Source organism: Melospiza georgiana, chromosome 1, assembly GCF_028018845.1.
Source record: "Melospiza georgiana isolate bMelGeo1 chromosome 1, bMelGeo1.pri, whole genome shotgun sequence".
NCBI classification, from domain to species: Eukaryota; Metazoa; Chordata; class Aves; order Passeriformes; family Passerellidae; genus Melospiza; species Melospiza georgiana.
Window position 1 is genome coordinate 127,529,537 of NC_080430.1, and position 20,033 is coordinate 127,549,569.

At 34.9% G+C, this 20,033-nt stretch overlaps 1 protein-coding gene across 5 annotated transcripts in view; it reads left to right on the forward strand.

Annotated features, from left to right (window-relative positions):
• Positions 1-20,033, forward strand: part of RALYL (RALY RNA binding protein like) — a 368,275-nt gene that overhangs the window by 246,554 nt on the left and 101,688 nt on the right. The window contains exon 1 of one of the 5 annotated variants that reach the window (XM_058042386.1): positions 15,040-15,181. The exons of the other annotated variants lie outside the window; for them this stretch is intronic. Coding sequence (XP_057898369.1) covers positions 15,145-15,181 — 37 coding nt within the window. The 5' untranslated portion in view covers positions 15,040-15,144. Of the gene's footprint in view, positions 1-15,039; positions 15,182-20,033 lie in introns of those variants that run through there. 5 annotated transcript variants of the gene reach the window in all.

Here is a 20,033-nt window from a genome sequence, read left to right on the forward strand (position 1 = left end):
TTTGTTATTGAAAACTATAATTATCAAAACATAAAATTTATATGAAAATATATAGACTCACAACATTACTGAGAGAAAAAAAGAAAAAAGATCAAATTAGCTGTGCACTTACCAGACAAATGCTTACAGTTATGTAAGACAAATTTTCTATGATGAGCAACCTGACAAAATAGCCTTTTTGATCAATTTTCACTTTGATAATAGAAATAAGTGGAGGGTAAAAAAGAGAATTTTGAAAATTACATGGGAAAAAAAGTAAAATCTAATCACTGAGAAACCAGGCACAGGTATGAATGACAGTTCCATGTAAAAAGTTGGAAAAATAAACTCACTTACTGAACACAAATGGGCCTATCTATATTGCCCACTCTTGGAAACTGATGTAATGGGTAGAAATGACATCTAAATGTAAAGAAGAAAGAAATTTCTTTGGTGTTAGAGTGGAAAAGAAGACTCAACTTGCAGAAGAATGAGCATAATATATTATCTCTGGGAAGAGGGGCCAAATACTGTGGAAAAGAATCTGCTGCAGAGCACTTATTATTGAAAATGCCTCAGTGGTTTTGATCAACTGGCCATGAGCCACAGCTTAAAAAACACATTATAAATTAAGTCCAAACAAAATAAGCAATGGTTAACAGCCTATCATTTGAAGGAAAATCACTTTTTATCCTTACTTCCCTATTGGTGGGTTTGTCTCAGGTTGCTGTTAGCATGACCAGAGCACAGATTTCTCGTATTTCATATTTTGAGGCTCACTGGAGTGCAATTAAATGCTAATTTGGGCAGGAAATTATGAATATTTTGGTGATAAGTCTCTATACTTGTCTGCAATCTGTCAATGTACAGAACTTAAAATTTAAGAGCGGAACATTATCATCTTGGTCATGACTGGATCTTAATTTGTGACTTGTGTCCATTTCAAATACAGTCCCATTTTTCATATAAATGTTGAGTTACTTTTTGAATCTTACATCCAATTGTGTAAAGGAATTTGTTCATTCATTCACAAAGATCAGGATATAATAAATGGGCCTATCCCACTTATTTTTTCTACTTTCCTTGTCCAAATAATACAGATCAATTAGACACAGGATAGTTTAGCATAGGCTACCGCTCTGTCTCCTAGTTTTTTACAAAATAGTTCCTACTGATATGTAGAATCAAGTTTGAAAGGGAAGCTTGGAAATTGGAAGAAGCATGTATTTTTTAATGCAGCATCTGGTTCTGATACTTGCCTCTTATAACTAACTTTTTTATTTAAAAAAGGTAATTTTAAAATAACAAACTATCCATTTGTTTAAATTACTTAGCATTTACCAGAAGAGATGAACTTTATCTGTTCAGCTTGTTGGAATTTTTTGGTTTTTAATGGTGTCTTTGTAGACAAATTCGTGTATTTATTTTAAATTGCTGTATTTTTAAATTGGATTGTTGTGAAATGCTGCCAAGATTTCTAGTGAGGTGAGCCTTTAAAATGCAATGACAATTTTGTTCTGGTGGAATGGAGCAATATGAGCGTATAATAAGCTGAGATAATGATGTTTCAATACGTGTGATTTATTTTCAAAAGTTGAAGCCATTATTTCCATTATCTATGGCTTCAGATTGCAAGAAAATATGTCTGCATTGCAAATTAAACTTTTAAAAATGTATTTATCATTAAGACAAGTTAATTCTGCTTTCTTTTGCAGTATTTTATTTTGCTTAACACATGATGTCCTATATTTGCTAGTATCTCAGGACAGATTCTAGATGGAGGTTTAAAGGTACATCATTTTTTAGGCACAATTGCTAAATAAACTCCTAAAAGCTTCTTTGTTTAAATTTAGACACCAATTTCCAGCATTTTTCTGAAGGCCTGCACATTAGTATATTCTAGACCAGTTGCCCTTAGAAATATTGAGGCCATTGAAAATTTCAAGACTACTTCCAGTATGACGATCTGCCCAAAAGAGATGAAATTGGGCAGTGAAATGGCATGATTAGTCATATGTTCAGCCAGAGATACCATTTGCAGACCAAATTCCTACTTCTATTGGAAAGATTAGGTTAGTAAGTTCACTGAATCGGAAAGTTAAGGATTGTGAGCCAAATATTCAGTTAATTTAAATTAAAATAATCTTGATGATTTCCCTGGATTTATTTTTTTGCATAACATAAACCTCCTACATCATGAAACTCAGTCATCCATGAATCCAGGCAACTAATTTGTATAATAACTTCTAATTTATAACACCTAAAATTTTTTTATTCTCTTCATATTGAACTCAGTGATAAAAAATGCTGCATTCTTGGAACTCCCTCTGTGTTTTCTGCATGATAAATTAGAAGAAAAATAATCCTATTTCTCTTTCCCCGAGGTCAGGTGTTTTAAATGTTATTAATTTGGTATTATTCAGAAGCAATGCTTCCATTAACATTTGAAAAAGTATTTTACTAACATTTATTATCCTGAATGAGAGTTACTGAATAGATCTGTGTCTTGAGAGACTCTTTAAAAATCTTAATCTCTTTAATAACAATCATCACATATTCTGCTGCTGTCAGAACATTGGGGGTTATATAACAGAAAATGTGTCAAAAATCCTCTTGGCAGGACTATATTTCTACACTGGACCCGTCCACCCAGTGTATTGATTTCCAACACTTTCTCTTCCCATTTAGTCAAATTTGGTGTATTTTGTCTGCTGGTCAAATATTCAGCTGTAGTTTGGCAGAAGCCACATGAAACTCTCCGAAGAGAAAACTCTCTTCACAGTGCAGCTCAGAGAAAGTGCAATGCTTTCTGCAATAACTTTATGTCAGTTAAACCCGCCTCAGTTTTTCACATGGTTTTTATTTTTGTATTTACTGGAAGTTTTTGAGAATGTCAATCATAATTTTCATTGTGTGTGTTTTACATTAAAGTTGGAACAAGTTGATTTCATCATATGTTTGACATAATCTTGGGGATTTTGTGTTTTGCCTTTTGCAAGCACCTATGAACCTTTGTCAGGTTCGATAAATCTGGTGGCTTCCCGGGAAAATATGAAAGCGTCACTATTTTTCATTTAGTCAAAGAACAATGGAATCACAGAATAATTTAGTTTGAAAAAGACCTTTAACATCATCCAGTTCAACTGTAAATCTAAATCTGCCAAGTCCTTCACCCAGATGAAGCCAGTGAAACCACAGTGAAAATGTCAAACGACCACCAAATGTGACGGGGTCAGAGTTCAATATCTTCAGCAAATTAAATCAAAATATTCTCATTTTCTCTTTGTAGTAGCATTTGATTCCAAGTACAGCAGGATGTTTACTCTTCAAACCTCATATTTTAACACATTTGGGCCATATGTATAGTGTCCTTCCACAATAAATATTAATCTGGACCCATCCTTTTGATTTTCTTAGTGGAATAGTCCAGATGTTGGATTTAAAAGATTTCAAAAAAGCATGGTACTGGTAAATTGAATCTGGACTGGTTTGGGATGGTTCCAAACAATAATGCGCAAGTGATCTTAAATGAGAGATGTGGACTCAGTGTAAAATGTGGACTAGTCATAGCATTTTTTATGGTGTGCAAAAAAACCTGGTGGGTTAATGTTTTTTCTGATATTAATTATCTTCCCACAAAGTTTAATGTTCCTGTCTACTTCAGAGCAAAGGTTCTCATTTAAGGTATTCTATTTGTAGTTCTCCTTCCTACAAATTAGCTGCAGAAAACCACAGGCAGTGCAGGGCTGCCTCCAGGGAATCAGTAACTCTTACCATATCGTCAGTATGTTTAGTTCTTACTGGAGTGTGGGGACCCCTTGGTAACAACATCCATGCTTAGCTACAGAGCATTCCTCTGCCACTAAATTGGGAAACTTTGTACTACCTGGAGTTATTGATTTGGATTATGAAGGCAAAATATAAATTATGCTATGGACTCCTGTGCCACCCTGCTTTTATACCTGCAGGTCAATGTATAGCACAGCTTATTCAATTTGCCGACAAAAACCCTTAGTGGCAAGGATGATCTGTGCTACAAATAACTTCGGTAGCGCAGGTCAGCCACAGGTTTTTGGACTAGCTCTGTTACGACACCTCAGCCAACCTTAACATGCAGTAGAGATGGCAAAAAATTTAAAGGGTTTGTTCATACTGGAGCTGATGTCTCTATTATTGAAAGCAATGAATGGTCTAGTAATTGACCCACAATCAGCCCCACATCGACTCTGATTGGGGTGGGAGGGATGCAGCCCCCTAGACAAGGAGCTCACCTTCAGCTTGTCCTTGGCCCAGATGAGCAAACTGTCCAGATTGCCCCACTCATTGCAATCGACAGGAGGGAGCTGTTGGAGGCAGGAAACACTTTTTGAAAGGACTTAGAACATTTCTTACCCTTATTGTTTAGATGTCAGTATGGACAACACTCATGGCCAACCTTGTGCCAGCTTCTAAAGGCACCTTACTCTTTCAGTAATGGCAGAAGGGACCTACATGCTCAGTGCAGCATCAGTTAAACTGAATCCTATGAGAATTAGTTTCAAAATAATCCACTACACCTTTCATATGCTAAGACATGAGCAGGAATTTCAGTTTAGAGATCAAAGGTGAGTAGTAACACTTAAATCCCTCTATTATTTTGCTGCAGCGCCACAAAGGGATTTTTTTCTTATTTTTTTCTTAAAATGAAGTTAAACTTCATTTTAAAATATCAGCATATTTTATCTGGTATAGCTGAACCAAGAAAAAAAATCTGGGGACAGATTTGTCCAAAATTACTCTAGATATCCCTGTAGTTTTGCTATCTTCTCTGAACAGACTATCTACAGAAATTGCTATTCTCATAGTACCAGAAATGGTTTTTACCTTTCCAAGGTGCTATAGAACAGGGAACAGAAAACTTGTTCCTAAATTTTTCATTGCCTATGATTTTAGAGTACAGTTTAATTAAACCTCCTGGATGCCTTAGCTTCACATTTTCACTTAGCTTCTTAACTTTTACCTGGATAAGAAAGCATTTTTCCTGTTAAATCCATAAGGGGATAAAAGCATTCTTTATCTCCTCTACTGTACAGATATCTCTTTTTAATTAGTTTTCAGGTCATTGAGAACACAATTCTGTTTTGTGGGTTTGAACATCGAACCGAGTTCTTATGTGCATTTGCAGTTAATTCAAAATATTATGTGAAATTCAGTAGTAAAACCTCAAGGTGAGGAGTAGTAGTCTTTCCAATTTCCTCTTCTTGTGATTTTGAAACATTCCTTACTAGACAATGTTTCACCTGGCAATACCTTATCATGCAAAGGCATATTTTGATGCCCTCTACAACTAACCATGAGTTTTTTTATTTCTGTAATTTTGTAGGTGTTGTTGATATTAGCCAGATCTTTTTTGTACTTTTTAATGCAAAACATGCTTCAAATGTTTGACACACTTACCAAAAACAGGTGAACATATTTAAAGCATTCCAGTGAAAAACTTTTAAATGCTATATGGCACTATCGTGTTATTTTACCAGCCTTGATTAGAGCTTAAAACAAAACCCAATTATTTGGCTTGCTATATGCATAGTGGAAAAAATCTTGTTTCTATATAGGATTCAATTGTCTCAGAAATTGTCTTTGAATCAGTTGTAGTTTTTAGAGAAATTGACATATAGGCAGTATATTCTAAAATCTGAATTCATGAATTCAGCGCACTCAAAATGGACATAATCCCACCAAAGACATGCAGTCTAATTTAGGCTATGAAAAAAGTGTCTCCTCCCCTGACATCCACCAATCTCATGAAGACATTAAATAAGTTGCATTAATAATTTTAATTTAACAACTCCTTCTTAGCCCTTTCCCCACACTGCCACCCCACAAAAAAACATGAGAACCCTTAAAAAAACCACAAGAAAATGTTTGAGTAGTGGAGTTGGAGTCATTCTGGTATTTCACAATTCCCTGTAATTCAAAGGATGTTGTCTTATGTGTGCCAAAAGTGCATCCTTTAGCATGGTCTGGTGGTGAATTGCTACAATACAGCTTTTTCCATCACTCCAAAAATCAATCTTCTTCTCATCTCTTTTAAAGGCCTTTTTAGCCCTCTCAAGCCAGCAATTGTACTGATTGATTATGGCTAAAATTGTCCTGAGTCCCCCACACTGAGAAAGATGCCATACAATGAGAAAAGAAAGCAGAACATTTTCATCTTTCTCTTGATTGCTGTAAAAAAAGCATTAGTCTGAAATTAAAGGTTGAAGCAGCAACTGTTTATTGACCATGCCATAAAGCATCATCAGTTTGCATTGCTGTGAGCCCTAAATTAACATTTTAAGGGCCTCACTTATTCACAAGAGGCTCTTTCTCAAGCTCTACTTGTTTTGTTTAGGACACAGAGGGAGACAACAGTCACTGCACTGAAGAACTGAAAATGCATTCTGAATCTGAGTTCAGTCTGTTTCAATGAACATATAAAAACTTTCAAATAGGATATCATAGTGCAATGGTGATGACAGCAAACAGTTTCTTCAAATGGTTATTCCTGAAAAACCTGTTTGAAGTATTCAAGTACTTAGTGCTTGAACAGAATCAAGAGACCTGAATTTCAGGTGTATTTTAGAAATATTCTTAGGTTATTCAAGAATGGATTCTGTTCTCTAAGTTTGTCCCATTGAATTTAGCATGGTGAAGTGTTTCATCAGGATGATAACTAAAACCAGTGTGAAAAGGAAAGCAGGGCAGCATTTCATTGCATGGCACTCCAATAAAATTGAAGCAGATATCCTCTGTTTGGAGACTATGACACTGTGGGTGTAATTCCCATTAAAAACAACTTTTTATTTGGAGGTGGAATGATTTTCTAACTTAAGCAGAATCAAGACAGATTGATAGAACTTTCTTAAATTTCCCATGAAAACTAACCCATATTCAGCATTTTATTTCTCTAGAAATTATATGTATGAACATTTTGTATTAAATCCACAATTAAGTGCTTGATACACAATTAAGCACTTGGTAGTCTGTTAAAAGCCTATTTTTTTTTAATGGAGTACAGCTGCTTTGGCCCCACATCTGGTGTTTGTCTACTCTTCTCTATTTGCAGTATTTTGAGATGATAGAAACTGGTCCCTGTCAGAGGCACCGTGACTTATTTCAGATTTAACAAGGAAGAAAAAATTCTAACACTTGGTATCTTTCTGACAGTTTTCCACAAGAATAAAAAAATTATCAAGTGAATAAAAAGTATTGCATTTTGAAATATTAATTCTAGACACATTAAGATTGTTTCAAAGACCTACTTAAATTTTTAGTGTGCTCATAATTAAATTGATAACATTGTTTTCAATTGATAATTGATAAAAATTGTTCTCTTATATCAATAGACATTTTTCTAAAATTTGATATTTATTTAATAAGGTCTCAACTACACGTCTGTGTTTGTCCTCTACTTAGGAAATTCAGTGAACTGTAACTTTGGCATGTTGTTGTAATATATTAAAGATTATGATCATTTAAAGGATTACTGTGAGGTAAAATATAAGGAATGTTTAATAGTATTATGCTCATAAATTAAATTGCTAAGACATAGTTTAATGATCAGAAAAATTGACATAACTTCTCTATACATCATCTGCATTCTTTACCATAATAATGTAAATTGTAAAGACAATACGGTTTTGTGTGGAATCAGTTAGATTTGGACAAAAATTTGGAATACAAACCTAACTCTTTTTAATGGAAAGTAGGTGCGCTTAGTCCATAATCTGTGAAATTTGAACCAGACCACCACTTAGGATTGTCTCAATTGTTAAACAGAGGTTTAGAAATAATGTAAAAGTAACTAAGTATTGTTACTGGATGGTGAAAATCTCATCAAGATCAAACACAAGATAATGAAAGTCCCTGCCAAATTAGCAAGCAAAGCATTTGAAAGAACAAATGAAAACTTATCAAAGTTAGTTAAAACGGATAAAATAAAAATAACGTGGATAAGATAAAATAAAATTAAAGCTAAGATGAAGAGAAGCCTGGACTTAGGAAAAAGACCCCAAAATAATAAAATTGCTCAAAACCAAAAGGAAAATGGCCAAGAGCAAACCTTTCAAGAACCGAGGTGGATTAGGAAAGAAACTACTCTAAAATGGGACAAACACACTTATGTCTATGGAATGTGTAAAGTAAGTGAAATGAGTTAGAACATCATTCATCTGAGATTGATTTACCATCTTTTCCACTTGCCAAAGCAGAAGGGAAGATGTTTTTCCACTATAGAAACTACCATATAGTATATCTAACTCTGAGCCTGAAGTTTAATTGATTTTTTCAGACATTTCAGAGAGGAATATCTCCTTGTACCTGGTTTAAAATAACAGCTAAATATTCCTCAGATTAAGAAAGCTTAATGCTATCATTACAAGTCTAAAGGGACCTGTACTTTTTTGTGTAAAGTACTTTTTTGAGAAAAGGAAGAACTATCAGGCGTTCATAACTGTATTACTTGTTTTTGGAATAGAGGAAATAACAGAATTGGCCAAGTTTCACTTAAGGGTTATATAAGGACAATGTAGACAATAAGGAGTGTGTTAAAGCTGTGAAATTATCAAGCTCTAGAGCCCTCGTCAATCTTTGGAACTGGTGAGAATGCTGTGGGGCAACTCTTGGTGAAAAAAACATCATTCTGAGTTGTAAAGTGAAGGTTCAAGCTTACAGCATATTGATTCATTGCAGCTGCTCTGAATTTGTGGAAGTTACTCAAATGTAATTGAGGACACATTGTAATTCTGAAAGATGTTCATAATGCGTGTCTGTAGGTGCCTGAGTTATCAGACCAGAGTCTGTAGCTCCAAAGATAGAGAGTATTGATACCTTAATGAAGGGATGGGACTACTGTCGGCTAAAAATGATTTATTACTCAGATAAACACCAGCTTCAAAGGCTGTGGGATTTTAGAGGAGCTAGAAGTCAGCCATAGCTCGAGGTAGCCACAAGGTAGTTACAAGGCAATATATAACATTCTAAACCAATGGAAAATTGCCGCAAAGTTTATTTTGTTTTTGTAATCTTCAATTAATTCTGCTGCACTGGGTGTACTTTTGTGCAATGGGCTACTATTACACCTACACATCTATACTTCTATTATAACATGTAAACTTAACTTACTCTATAGAGTTATATTACTGCACTATAAAACTCTTCACTATCTTACTCAATACAGTTTCTTACTTACTTAAGGCATATCCTTACTTGCAACTACAGAAACTTAAATCTATAATTTTTCTGCTTAATGTCTGCGTACTTTTATTTTTACATCAATCTAAGTTTCTTCTTAGGCTGCAAAACAAACCCTTCAGTATCTGTGGAAGTTTCTGTCTTTTAATTTCCTACACAGATCAGGGTCCAGCCACTGGTGATCTCATTCATTCCCAGCTGAAAAAGCTGCTCCAGCATTAAGAGCAGAGGTTCATTTTTCATTATTCCTTAAAAGTAGATACAGGACATTACATGCTTCACACTTTCTGGTGTTAAGTAGCCCATGACATACTAGTCTCCCCCTGCCTGAAATATTCTGTTAAAATTAGGGAGGCTAAGGGACTAAAATGGACCAAATCTTGGCCAGTGCTGAATCTTATGACAATTGATATTGGATCTGGGCATATGTGATCACAAATAAAGTTTGGAAAAAACTACAAGTTGTCATCTTAGCCATCTCCAATGAAGGTTCCTCTGAGATACCTAATCTGTTATAAATCCTTTATCAAGCCTTCTTATGCTTACCTTTAACAAACTTGGTTTCCAAAAAAATTATTTAAATCTTTGTTTTACAGACTCTATTATCATCTAGACAGGGAAAATGGCTTATTCATGGCTTTTTTTCCATCAAATTTTTGTTCAAGGACAGTTAAAAAGTAACTCGATTGATTTAGGGTTTCCTCCTCTAAACCTTTTTCACGTTTTGAAACTCCTCTCTTTAATAATAGATAACAATTTCACTTTTAGACAAGCACATGTTGATTCCAATGTTATATTTGTAGGAAGTGACACATTAAACCTTGGGAAATTATGACTCACAGAAAAATACCCAAATGTATTTCTAGTGTTCTTGTTGGAGGAATGAGAACATGCTGGGATCTGGGCAAGGGCCATGAGGAGCAGCCAGTTTGAGCTCCTACCTGAGAAAGAAGGTGTCAGGCTTTGTTTAATACCTCTGTGATCATATTGTTAAATTCTTATAGTGACATCTGATAAAAAGAGCACAATCTAATGAGGGAAGCTTGACAGTGAATTCCTTAAAGACTAAAGATAAATGCTACTGTAACAATGAGACAAATGAAATTCTAGTAAAAAAGCTTCATTGAATAAGAAAAAATTACCCATGGTGAAAGTAGGACCAGTACCATAGGGGCTTTCTCCTGCTATCTAAAAAGGAATCTTTTGTGGTGAAGTGTCATTACTGTCTGATAGTGCTGAAGAAAAGTAAAATGGGTCAGCAAAAATGTAGAAGATAATAGAGAAAAGAAACAGCAAAAGTTTTCTTAAAATCAAACAGCTCCAGAAAAAAAATTCTTCTGATTTTTTTTTCCTAAATTACTGGATGATGTAAATGCTGTGAATGTAGCAAATTTAATTCTAAGGCAGCATTTGATAAATACATGAGGTCTTCATGAAATCTTGCAAACTGTATATTCTTCTGAATACAAACACTGGAGCAGAGCAAAAAGCAACAGAAAAATGGAAGACTTATGAAACACTTTAACTGCATTTTGTCTTTAGTAAAGAGGAGGATTGCTGATTTGAAAGTGTTATGATCAGTTATTTCTCTTTTATCCAGACAATTTCTTAATACACACAGCTGTGATTATGTACCAACAAATAGTGGCCTCTTTGAGCATATTTACAAATTCAGTCACTCATCATTTTCTCTCTCCATATTATTCCTCCTACAGTCAATCACAGTCTTGCAGGGTGAAGACCTGAGAGTTAAAGTTGGAAACACTTAAAAACAATGACCCTAAATATAAAAATGCTAGGGAATAATGGCAATGATCAGAAAGAGGTTTGAATATAAACTCTTTGGGCAGGGTTTACTTGCCTAGATATTTGCCTAGAGCCACATAAGACACTCTTGGCTTCAGCAGGGTGCTCCAGAAGGTTGTAGGTTTTCCACAGGTGCTGTGCCATATTTTCTGGCACTATGTGAATGTCTCAGATACCACAAATCACTGAACTAGTGCTAGACATGAATGTTTAGGCAGTGGAATTGAGACCTTTAATCTACAGCTAACCTATTAATAAACCTTTTCCTTCTTTGGCACTGTCAATGGTCTTTATTTCTGATATGTTTCAGGAATGCTAGACAGCTTTGTTGTGTCCTGAAAAACATTTTTGTAACTCCTTGATTTTAACTTACACTTGTAGTCATGACATGTGGAAATTTTACTCCTTCTCATCCAACTTGCCGCTGTTTCTGCAGTATTTTACTTGTGTTAGGCGGGGTTGGTTTGGCCAATATTTTAAGCTCTGTCCTCATTACGTCATAAAAAGAATATCTTATAAATCTGCCTTATTAGCTAAGTGACATTTCTTGTTAAAGTGAATTTTATTTAACTAATATTACAACATGTTATAAAGCAACATTGTTAGATATCTGCATAAGTATTTATCAGTAAAAGGTGCACATACATTATTTTAATAGATCAATAATTTTATCAAGGAGGGGTTATTACTTGGAGGAGGTTAAACATTGATGCTTACATATACCCTTTATTCAAAGAAAGAACTAATTCATATTCATGAATGTAATATTTTCTTAGATGACATCATAATAAGTACTGAAGTGGAAGCTATAAAAGATTATTATCTGAGAAGACTCTTTGGGTGTGCTAAATTACACAATGAAAGAGAGAACAGACTTTAAGCTTCCTCCACCTTCCTTTTCTGCCCAAGATCTGTACATTAAAAATAAAATTGAGCATACCACCCAGGCAAAGTGTTTATTGATGAGTAATATGTGAAATTCATGTTAGCAGTTACATTTATAAAATATCTGCATTTTGTTTATTTTCTTCTTTAAAAAGGAGAGTTTGATAATTTTATTAAAGTATTCAAAGAAAATATTGGGACCTTATTATTGGGACCTTATTATTGGGACCTATAAGGTGGGGAGGAGAGAAAGGCAAGAGGTGTTATGAGATGTGCAGATGTAGACATTATCTATGTAGACATTATCTTTTACCACCAGCAACGACTGATAAAATTCGTTCCAACATACTGTTTAAATAACATTTTAAACTGTTTCAATCATGTAAGATGCATCCTTGTAGAAAAGCAATAAGTTTAATGTGACAAGGTGATTTTTTTATTGCTCATATGTTCCATTCATTTCTTCCCACCTCACTTAGCTGGTTACATTTAACCAGCCATATGCCAGATTCTGACTTTTTTCAAGGTGTAATGATGTGAAAGGGAATTTTAAACCCTCCTAACAGAAAACAGTAACACAGAAAAACAGGAAGATGCTGTGCCCACTCAAATCTAGCCAGCACATTCAAGGTGTGGGGTTTTTGCAATATTTTCTCATGAAGAGACCTACAGTGATTTGCCAGACAGATTATATTTATTTTTAGCAAATGCCTTTCACTGCACTGAAGAACCAGAGTTCCAATTAACACAAAGAAAAAACCAATATAGGCTATGCTCTCAAGGATCATTGATTTAAAATAAATTAATCCCTATCCCATGAAATACCCATTTAGTTTAATTTTTTATATTATACCATTGCCAAAATATTTCCATATAAATACATGTTGTAATAGAATAATGCATGAAAGACCAGTAGAAAAAATATGCAAGTTGTTGTAGGTGCTGTACATTAGACAACATTGAGAGTTAGTAATATATGGCTAGGTTAAACACAGAATAAAAATCAGGGGAAAAGTAGACATTAATGACAAGGAAGAGATCTGGGCTTTTTAATTACAATCTAATGTGAGCTGAGGAAAAAAATTGGAGACATGTTGTGAAATCAATGAAACAAGGAAAGTTTGAACTGAATAATATGTTTGGGAGCCTTCAGGTAGAAGAAGGAAGAGAGCATGAAAAGAAAAGATTGCTACATGAACCAGTAAATTTAAAGGGAGACCACAGATCTCTGTAGTTAAAGTCAGATCACAGATCTGATTCGGCTGCAAATTTACTCAGAGGGAAAATTGAGCAGGGCAACTGTGGAGTTAACCTCAGTTCATATAAATTGGTGCAAAAATATTGACTCTAATGGATATTAACTACACAATGCTATTTGAATATAAGGCCTCCAGGGTCTTTCTATATGGTGCAGATAGTTTGTCTGCTGCCATTCTTAGCAATTATACTAATGTTTTTTCTTCCTGTCACATTTGATTTGTTTTGCAATCTCCCACCTTTCTGCTGACCTCAGCAATTGAAATGGTGTAATCTCAAGTCTGGTATTTTGAGACAACTGTAGGTGAAATACTAAAGAAATCTAAAAAAATTATCCATTTCTTTTACTTTCTTCAGACTACACTTTATCCTCAGCTTTCCTGATACAAATCCAAAGCAAATGAAAAGGTATGTGGTCAGATTTTGACAGAAGGAGGAAATTAGATTAATAGAGCAACATAAAGTAAAGATTTTGCTTTAGTAACTAGAGGCATGTCAATATGAGGATTTGTGACTACTGAACAACTGAAAGGCAAATTAAATAGTGCACATGGTGCACCATGTGCACCATTTAATGGTTATATGGAAATATAAAAATATATCTGATATATCTGAGAGGTGAAATTATTATGAAAAATTTAAATTTAGGGTAGGCAGATTGAAAGAGACATTTCTTTTAATTTATTTTAATTGTTTTTCATTAGAAAAGTAACTATAGGTCAATGTTTTAGATGAATGCCACCAAATTGTTCCTCTTTGACTGAAACATGAACGATCCATGAACACCAAATGTTATTTTTTTTTTATGTAAGCCAAATATATTATTTTTCTTATTTCTTTAAGTAGTTAGGGAGCTGCTGTCTAAATATACATTTTAAGCAGGAGAAAGTGTACTATTACCAGTTTTCAAGACATTACAGTTATTCTACTTTTTTTTTCTTAGATGCTTCTGCATTTGTGCTATCTGAGTTTAAGCTGGCAAGCAGCTCAAAATACAAATTTCTTAAAACTTTAAAAATATATTCACTCAATTTTATTAAAGGCAGACTTATTGCTGAATGACCTGGAATTTCTTCTTCTTTTCAACTCCATTATTGCCACTGGGATCTTCTTGACTATAATCTAACCAGCTCCCATCTCCTCAACATGGCAAAAATTTCCTCACCCTTCACCTATTCCATTTAGAAAGATATCTGGATTCTTTGAAATGGTGATATACATATATGTGGATGATCATAAAATGCTGTCACTTTATCCCCATGACCTTGTGATTCAAAACACTAGAGAGCAGTGAAGTAGCTACAAAAATGATCTATCAGCAAAATGTTATTCACATAGCTTTCCCCAAATTAAGTCATTGAAAGGTGATGCAGAAGTAAATATAGGCATTAAAAAAATAATTTAATTTTATAAATGAATATTATATAAATTATTTATTTAGAGAATAATCTATTCATGGGCTCCAACATGCAGTCAGGATTTAATTGATCAACATGTGTTGATTTTGTTTTAATAGTAATTTGGAAATGTAATAGAAATGAAAATGTAACCAAAAATATTTTAACATAATCATATGCATAATTCTAAGCCCTCTCAATGGAAAGTTAGTTTTTGCTAGTTTATGAGGTCATTTATACAATTTTGGTTATGTCAGGGCTTTTTCAAGGAATCTTGATTTCAGACCATTGCATAGCATATTACCCCACTTTGCCTGATTACATGATTCTATCTGTGTTCTGGATTTTTATTACATGGCATCAAACACATTTGAAAAAAAAAGTATGACAATAAATATGTTTTGTCTCTGAGCCTTGTAATAGAAAAAATAGCTAGAGCCAGCAGCAGCTCCCCTGGATTTTAGGAGAATGGTATTACCCTGCCTTTCTCCGAGAGATTGCTGGTTACCTTCTGTCAGTGAGCAACTGTCTCACTGCAAAGCAGGAGCACGATCTCTTTTGTCTGTGGTCAAGGCAATTATTTCTTAGAAAGTGGAATTTCTTCACAATGACTATGTACAAGAGCAAACGCAGAAACCAAAGATGTAAGTAAATTATAGTTTTTTTTAATGTTCTTAGAGAGGAGGGAAAATAAATCTCCAGTTTCATAGAAAACCATGTTTTACTTTACCCTGCTTTGCTTGAATTATACCAGGAAAACAGGAACAGTATTCCATGCCAATTATCCCACTGTTTCCTCATATTAGGTGCATGAAAGAGCTTTAAAATGAAGGGGGGAAAAAAAAAAGCTCACTTGTTACCATGGAAACCCTCAGAAAGTGATTGCTTGATGGCATCAACAAAGAAACAAAGATTAAATATAAGTTTAGTTCAAAAGAGCAACCTTTATTCAGGGCTTAATTAGTGGCTAGGTGTGACCTTTGATTTGATGAGGCTGACATGCTTTCCCCTGGTGGACTTTTTTGTGTGATTTGCATTAAGAAGCCAGTGATAGCAGAACTTTAAGGGCTGTTATTTTATTTTCCTATATCACAACTTTCAGAATTAACTAGTTTGCTAGCAGAAGAAAAGAGAAGCTTGCATGTGTGTCTGCTGTGCCTTTCCAACACTCCAGCCCTGAAAATTCACTGGCTTCTTAAGGCATGACTTTCCAGTCAAGCACCCCCTTGACTTTTTAAATTGCTACGGCATCAGATGGGGGAATTTCAGTATCAATATTGCCTCCTCTGGAAGCTTATGGAACAAGTGACTGAGGCAAGTGAAAATGTGCTGTGGGTCAGGTCATGAGGCATCTGCTACTGTAAGAAAATCTAGTAAAAGGCTGAGTTACGAATACAGAGCATGTCAGAAGCTGTGAAAAAAGGCATTCCTCTAAGAAAAATGCCATATACACACTGTGTTTTTGGGGAGAGGGCAGGAGGGGCAGAATATCGAATTCAAAACCAGATAAGTTTGGACTTCATTTGGACAGGAGCATTCCTAGGGTTCAGAGGGATATATACAGCTATATCACTGACCTCAGTTTCTGGTCCTTGTAGATTAATCAGTGTAGCTGTCCTTCAGTTTGTCTTGCTCAAAAGAAATGGATGTGCTGAATGTAGAAAGTTTAGCAGGACAGATCTCTGCTAAAATCTCTGCAACAGAAATCAATCATCTGCATCACATTCAACAAAATAAATTATCATAAATTTTCATAGCAGCAATAGAAGAAAATTATTTATATACAGGCAAATTATGATTAATCTAGCTCTTTTTAATGTATTAATTACTGTCACCATTATTATGTAAACCAGGAGCTCTTTCTATAACCAGCTGCATTCTTGCAATCTCTCCTGTCCAAGCCTGGTTACAGTGTACAATAAAAAAATTTGTGCTGGGGTAGATGAGTTTCAAGGGGGTTTTGTTGCAAGGATACAGTAATTCACTCAAATGGCACAGGATGCTCCTAAGAATGCTTTTTTGAAGAGAACCTTGCTTTCACCCCTACTGACCCCAAGGAAAATTTGTGATTTGTCCAGAGGCAAAAAAACCCAATGAAACATGATCAGAATTCATACTGTAATTATGAGGGTGGATGTTGCAATGTTTTCTGTTTTAAAACTGTCTTCAATTTTAATATCCAAATCTAGAAAATATCTCAATATTACATACATATTATATAAATTACATATATAGGCATATATATTATACATATATAGGTACCAGTACTGTATAGATGGATGCTTCATTAATGCATTAGCTAATTAGCAACTGAAATAACCCTAAAAAACAAACAACAAAAAAAGAATAATTTTGATAATGATCCTGTTTATATCATTCAAAGGCTTTTTGAAGGATAGATTTAATCTAAGCAATTTTTATTCTGAAATATAAGGAATTATGGTAGCAGCTCCATTAAACAGAAGGTAGGTACCACATTTTCTGTGCATTTCTGGTGCCCCTTAATAAAACATAAAAAAAGATGTTGAGTATATTGTTTCCAATATATGTGGAGTAAACCTTAGGATCCATACCTCCTCACTGCCTCTCACTACACCTCACTACCACACCTGAACTTGTGGCACAAAATGAAAGTGAACTTTGTGGCTTTTCCCTATTCATTGAAATTATGCTTCTGGATTTCATACACTCCTTAGAGCACTATAACCATTGCTTTCCAACCCCCTTTTTTAATGCTTTTAAAAAGTTATAAATGCATTCTGTACTTAATTCAAAAGCACATCTGATAAGAAAAGAGGATAGAAAATGTAGAGATATGATGGCACTTTTCTAATGCAAAATAGAAGTAATCTCCATATCCAATTTCTGTCTCAGGTACAAAAACTGTTGCTAGAAGAATACATGCAAAAAAAATGTGTTTACCTACCTGTCTGTAAGAATGGGATGAAAGTTTCCTATGCATATTTTCAGCTACAACGTAATACATAAATCTTCTCACTTCTAAGTTAATCTTAATGCTTTTCTTTCCTTGTAACTTTGAGTTCAATTGTAGAAAAGTGGCCCTTATAATAAATACTTAGCATATTTTATTTATTCTATAAACATTGTAACTTATGAAGATTAAAATAACTATCACAACTAATTGTAAAACTTGTCTCACTAAATAAACAAAATTCACATTAAGGCTATTTCTGTATGTAGGTGTACCTACCTACAGACAAATACACGGCTTCCATGCATATATTTATCTGCACAAGCAGATGATGGGATGCTTGATCCTTCAGGATGCTTGATTCGGGATGTTATCTAGGTGATAGGCTGGTTTCTCATTTCATTGCATGGGCGTAATGGCTGAGTGAGGGAAAACCATCATAGACAACACAGTCTTGTTACTGGGCACTGTGGTGGAAGAGTTTTCTGAAATAAAATCTTGGAATCTTAGACTGTCCTACTTTGGGGCTGCTGGGGAGGATGGTCAGGAAAAATATTGCAGTAGGCTGCAGTGCAGGTGTGGGGTTTCTGCATGGAGAGTCATGCAGCCATCCACAGTCCCATCTTCTGGAGATGCCACGCCTCCAGGCTTCCTCTCCCAAACTGAGCAGCAGACATTCCATTCCTCATTACAATCTTTCTTGCAGCCTTCACAGGAAGGCTATTACAGGAATCAAGGAAGGTTACTATCCCTGAAGAAAATAATGTTGGAAAAAAACTTATTTACCTATAAAACAACTTTAAGAAACTCTCATTATTCTTATTTATTGGTGGTTTGTGTAGCTTGACAAGATAAATCACCACAACCTTGTGAAGGGTTCTGCATGAAAGGATGATCCTTAATATTTCTTTGGTCTAACACCATAAATTTGACTCAGAAGAAATGTAAGTGGAGAAAAAGAGAGTGGTGACTGGTGTGGCAGGCAGAAGTGTTTTGGGGAAGCGCAAGAGCAGCACCTAGGAGGAAATGGCAGAGTGCTGCCAGAGAGATGCCAGTGCTGCCAGAGTGCTGAACTGGGGATTAGAAAGGTAAAGGAAGGGTGGAGAAATTAAGGGGTAAAAATAGAACTTATCTCTTGCTTTCTTCAGCTTCTTGTTTTCAGTGTATCATGGGACCTCTCACACATGTTGGCAATAACAGTCAGAGCACAATGGCAGCAGAGGCAACGATCAGTTACTTTTGAATATTGGGAATCCTTGATAAAGTCAACAGCTATCATAAATGCAGCCACAGATACTGTCCCTTTCCAGGGTGCTGGAAATTGAATTCCCAAACTTGTCCATTCCAATATGAAGAATCTTGTCAACATCAAAGGTCCCTGAAATTGTGCTCCAAATGCTTTGATGACTTCTGTCATGTAATGTCTGCAGGCACTACCTCATGTATGTTTGTGAAGAATCTTTGTCTTGCTGAAGAAAGAGTTTTGTGTATACTGATAAAGAAGAGAAATTCTGTGAAATTACAGTTTGAAGGAGTATTTTGTCCTATCTGAATTCTTTGGTATATTGCATCGTCCAATATATTTTCTTTCATTGAGAAGGTCCCACTCGCAAATCTTTTTATCATGGATTTACTGCTCTTATCTTCTTTGTCACCCCTTAGAGATGTAATTACCACTTTCAGGCTTAAAGAACTGAGTTGGCATCTGTTGAGTCACATTATATTACAGTTTGATCAGCCCATGATTACTTCCATCTTCTTTTTGCCTCTTAGGGCAGTAAAGAGGCCTCAGTACTGAGGCTGCTGCTGCTCAAAGAAAACGGCAGCCTTTAATACAGTGTGTGCTAAGAGGTAAAGTGACTGGAAAACCAAATCTCATTGGGGAAAACAAGTGTAGTTACTGACCCAGATACATATAAGAAAACTCTGCCTCTTTCCTTAAAACATCAGAGACCTAGACAACAAGGGAATATCTCTTCAGCATGGTATTGAGACAGCTTTCTTCATGTAAAGCTATCCTAGAATAGCCCCAGGATATTCCTGCTGCTGCATACCTTTTGAGGAAGTGGAGTTCAATGCAATTAAGTGTATCAGCAATAAGGCTGAGCAAGAAGAAACACATGATCTGCAGGAATACAAATATCTTTGAATATTCACATCGGATGGATAAAACCTTTATACAAATAAAAAATACAATTGTGACTCAATAAGTCAGGAGCTTCAGGGTTAGAAAATTTTTTCTTGTAGCTTTGAAGGGAGCTCATGGTGAGCTGAGAGGGTTGGCTTATTTGAAATTATTCATGCTCTTTATTCCCATGTTACTAAGCAGTAAAACTGAAGGTATATGTTCCTGACTGAAGCATGCTGTCTAAATGAGCTACAATTTTTTCTTTGACACTTTTTCAAGTATCTGTGTAGACTTCTAAAGCAGACATGGGACTTTTTTTCTGCTTCTAGACAGTAAAAATAAATCAAAAATATTGAAAGAAAATTGTTTCATAACGCATCTTTTGAGAGGTTAGTAGTCTGACCAAACTCAACACACACAACTTACATGATGCTTC